Source organism: Galeopterus variegatus, unplaced genomic scaffold (genome assembly GCF_000696425.1).
Source record: "Galeopterus variegatus unplaced genomic scaffold, G_variegatus-3.0.2 Scaffold3364, whole genome shotgun sequence".
In the NCBI taxonomy this organism is placed as follows: Eukaryota; Metazoa; Chordata; class Mammalia; order Dermoptera; family Cynocephalidae; genus Galeopterus; species Galeopterus variegatus.
In genome coordinates this window covers 124430-129016 of record NW_007729475.1, presented here as the reverse complement: position 1 = coordinate 129016, position 4587 = coordinate 124430, and the positions used below count along the sequence as shown (strand labels likewise).

Below are 4587 nucleotides of genomic sequence, written 5' to 3'. Positions count from 1 at the left end.
GGGGGGGGGGGGGGGGGGGGGTCTGGCCAGTACAGGGATCCAAACCCATGACCTTAGTGTTATAAAGGCTGTACTCAAACCAACTGAGCTAACCAGCCAGTCTGAAATACTGAGACATTAAACTTTGTAACACCGTGTACAAGAATTAAGAGAAGGGAAAAATCAGTACAAGCTGGAAAAAAACTTGATTGAAAAAGTGGCATTGAGGCTGGCTGATTAGCTCAGTTGGTTCCAGAGCAGTGTTATATTACGAAGATTAGGGTTTAGGATCGCTGTACCAGCCAGTCAACAACAACAACAACAAAAGTGCCATTTTATCTTGACACAAAGGGAAAGGCAAAATTTAGACAGGTAGGAAAAGATGAAACAGCATATAAAAGATAATGAGCAAAATCTCAAAGGCAGAAACAAGCAAGGTATTTATGAAACTCAATGGAAAAATAGCCTAGCTAGAATTCTATGATTTCAAAACAGTGAGAAATAAGCCAGTTGGAGAAGGAAAATGGGCCTGAATCAGAACAGGCTTTGAAATCAGCAGAATAGTTTGGATTTATACAATGGGAAACAGTAAGGCATTTCAGAGCCCTAGGCAGGTGAATGATACAAAACAGAAGAACTTAGGGGGCCGGCCTGTGGCTCACTCGGGAGAGTGCGGTGCTGATAACACCAAGGCCATGGGTTTGATCCCTTTATAGAGATGGCCAGTTAGCTCACTGGGAGAGTGTGGTGCTGACAACACCAAGTCAAGGGTTAAGATGCCCTTACCGGTCATCTTTAAAATAAAAAGAAGAACTTAGGAAGACTTTAGGGGCAGTCATGGTCCAGTTCTTAAATCCATCCAGCACTTCATTCTGCTCACCTCTACAGCCAATCCAGCTGACGTGTTAAAAGCACTTGGGGTCCACTGCTCAGAGATACTGACTTTGACGTTGCTAAATGTTTTTCTTGAAGCATGGAGCAATGAATAACTACAAAATAGAGAGAAGAAATAAAGCTGAATGAATAACATAGAAAATGGCATTCAATAAAATCACAGATATATGTCCATTTGTTTTCTTCCATTTTAGAATTCTTCTCTTAAAAAAAAAAAAAAAGGAGGGGTGGGAGGGAAGAAAAAGTACTGCTTTATAAGATCTATCAACCGAGACTGTCTCCACTAAGTAAAAAGAAAAAAATAACTAGTCGTCTTCATCGTAAGTCTATGTTCACCCATAACTTATCCCCGGAACTAGGAGATGAACATGTGAATGATCCCAACCCACTTCAAATCATGGCTGCAGTTCCGTGAAGAATTTTAAGTCTCTAGCAACCCTGGCCACACAGCATTAGCCATTCAGTAACTGTTCTCTTGGGGGCTGTCTTTTCCTCATACTGACGCCTGCCCCACACCCTTGACAAATGGACAGCCCCTACACCAAGCATCCTGCCTTAAAAAAAAAAAAATGTCATCATTTTTGGTGTCTTTGGTAAAGAATAATAATAAAATCTACTCAGAAGAAATAAGAAATATCAAAATAGTTGAGTAACAGGGTTACATATACTGGAGTACTTCAAAAAATTCATGGAAAGATTTGTATTAGTTTTCAATTCTACTTTTCCACAAACTTTTTTAAGTACCCCTGTAACATGCCCCTAACATCAAATAGCCTGATTTCTGCTATGTTACTAAAGAGAACCACTCAGGGCTATAGAATCACACACATGGACGATTTCTTCAGTCATTCCGACTAGTCAAGGACTGCTAACACTCAGGGATCTTGCAGGAGGTAAGAGTCTCTCACAACTGTCTCATACCACCTTTACTGCGTAAGGAGGCACAGAGCATTCCCTGAATAGGCACATCCTTTGTTCTCAAGCTACTCGTTTTAACAAATAGAGGACTCCTCTTTAGATCAGGGTTTCTCAACCTCCCCACTATTGACATTTTGGACCAAAAGATTCTTTGTTGTAGGGGGCTGTCTTATGCACTGTCAGATGTTTAGCAGCATCCCTGGTCCCCACCAATACATGCAAGTAGCACCCCTCCCCCCATCGTGACAACCAAAAATGTCTCCAGACATTGCCAAATGTCCCCTGGAGGGTAAAACGAGCCCTCAAGAACTACTGCATTAGAGCTATCAAAAGTACAACAGAAGGATTAATCTATCTATTTCATTATAAGCCTATGCCAATCAGCTTATTAGAAACTCATGACACAGTATCACCCTCAAAAGAAAAACAAAATAAAGCAAGAAAACAACTTTAGCAATCCACTTACCTGAAGAAGGTGAGCAGGAACACAACAACATGATGCTGGCTGAACTGGGAAAGCAGAGTTCCTCTTTGAAAAAGATTTGGCCAGGCCATGTTCTTCCTGAACTTCCTTCTCACCTTTGACCTTAAAGTTTCGATAGTGAATGCTTTACATAATTTCTTCTTTCTGGAAGGATAAAAAGGATATTTTAACATTATTCAAAACAGATTATACAAAAACAGAATTAGTTAGATTTATGACCAGTCAGCATACAGACCCTAGGGAAAAAGATCTCACAGGCTAGTTGACACGAGAAAACTGGATAGATAATTATGTCTTATAGATATCAGCTAGTCCTAAAAAAAAAAAAATCCTTGACAGAAGATTATATCCTAATAAACTCTCATACAAACTAATGAGAAAATCACTAATTCTTATAGAAAAAGAAAGAAAAAATGAATAGACAACTCAGAAGAAATAAAATGACTATCAAACTTAAGAAACAAAAGTTCTAATCTCACTAGTAATATTAGAAATGCTAATTAAGGCAAGAAAATGTTTGCATAGCTAAACAAGGTTATAGTCAATGCAGCTCAGGGTATGATTCCTGAACTCTCATTCACTTCTGATGGAAACAAAAATCAGTATATTATAGGAAAATAATCTAGCCATGTTCATCCAGAGCCTTTGTAGCAGATTGAATTATGCCCCCCCAAACTCACGGAAGTTTGAATTGTGTCCCCCAAGTTTTATGTATTAGAAACATGGCCCACACTGTGACTGTTAAGAGGGTGGGAAGTCCTATTATGGTAATCGGAAGGTGGAGCTTTGAAGAGGTGATTAGATTGTAGGACCATGCCATAGTGAATGCATTAAGAACGGTGGTTAGGGGCGTGGTTCTGAGGACTTTAAAAGAAGAGAGAGGAGACTATGTCTCTCTCTCTCTCTCTCTGCTCTACCATTTCACAATGTGATACCCTGTGTCACTGTCACCACCACCAAGACCCTCACCAGATGTGTTCCCTGGACTTTGGACTTGCCAGCCTCCAAAACTGTAAGCAATAATTTTTTTTTCCTTTCTAAATCACTCAGTTTCAGGTCTTTTGTTATAAAAATTCAATTTCCAGGGATCTATTCCTAAAGAAATACAAGATGTGCTCGGATCTATAAACAAAGGCAGTTTTCCACAAAGTGTTGGAGAAGCTTGTTTTATATAAAAGAAACAAACTTTGTGCCAGTCATAAAGGAACAGGGGAAAGAGGCCGGGCCATCCCTTGGTGTCTCTTTCCACTAATTCCACCAGCTTTTCATTTGACTGTACTCTCTAAGAGCTGCATCAGTGCTCTGATACACAAGAACAATTAAGCATAAAGAAAGCATCTAAACTTAATGTCTTTGGATTCCCACACTGGCTAGCTGCGAAAAAGTCAATAAATAAACTTAATGTCTCCATTTATGAGTTGGCAGAAGCAACCTAAATGTACAATAAAGGAATGATTAAACAAATTATGATATGTACACATGGCTAAATATTATGTAATCATTTGCCATGCATTACAAGACTTTTTAATGACAATAGAAAATGTCAAGTGAGGCTTCTGGTCAAGATGGCACAAGAGACAGTCCCCAGCATCACTCTCTCCCACAAATCAACCAATTTACAACTATAAAAATCCAACAACAGCCAAGCTGGGGCCACTAGAGCTCAGGGGAAGAAGAGGAGAGACCTACTGAGTGCATGAAGGTGGGAGAAGCCATGATGAGAGGAAGAAAAAACACTCCAACCATTTTGTGCAGCTGCTGCTCTAAGGCTGGAGCTGCTGAGTACATGGAGCAGGAGCCGGCAAAAACCGCAGCTGTGCCCTTCAGATGGAGTTGCTTAGAGGCGGCAGGGTAAAAGAGGGCCTTGGTGGCCCCCAGGACAGTAAGACCACTAATAGGGTTCCCATGGACCCACACAGGAGCGAGGAGCCAGAACAGCTAAAAACAAAAAAAAGAGCTGCTCGGAGGCCAGTGAGTTATCGCAAGGGACCAGAGCACAGCTAGTCCCATGGGAAGTGTTTGCAGCATGTACAGTAGGGGAGATAGGCCCACTGGGGGAACACTGGGGCACAGCAAGGACAGCTGATCTGCCCCCAATCAGAGCAGGACCACTCAGAGGAGACTGATTGGGAATGCAGAGACGCATGGGCTGCAGTTTGATGAAAAGACTCAGGCCCAGATCAGAGTTTCTACACAACCCAGGTGCATCAGGTCTCTGGAGAGCTGGAAGTACTTATAAGGTCAACCATTAAAACCTGAGCTGCACAAAAATCCTTCCCTAGGGAATCAGCAGTAAAGCAGCAATTTAGTTA

At 41.2% G+C, this 4587-nt stretch overlaps 1 protein-coding gene across 2 annotated transcripts in view; it reads right to left on the bottom strand.

The window, feature by feature from the left end:
* SLC37A3 (solute carrier family 37, member 3) overlaps nt 1-2414 on the bottom strand; it is a 37919-nt gene extending 35505 nt beyond the window's left edge. For both annotated transcript variants that reach the window (XM_008584754.1, XM_008584753.1), the window contains exons 1-2: nt 2258-2414; nt 860-968 (exon numbers count right to left, since the gene is read on the bottom strand). In XM_008584754.1, the coding sequence (XP_008582976.1) occupies nt 860-968; nt 2258-2346 (198 nt within the window). In that variant the 5' untranslated portion in view covers nt 2347-2414. The remainder of the gene's footprint in view (nt 1-859; nt 969-2257) is intronic.
* Between the last annotated feature and the right edge of the window lie 2173 nt (nt 2415-4587).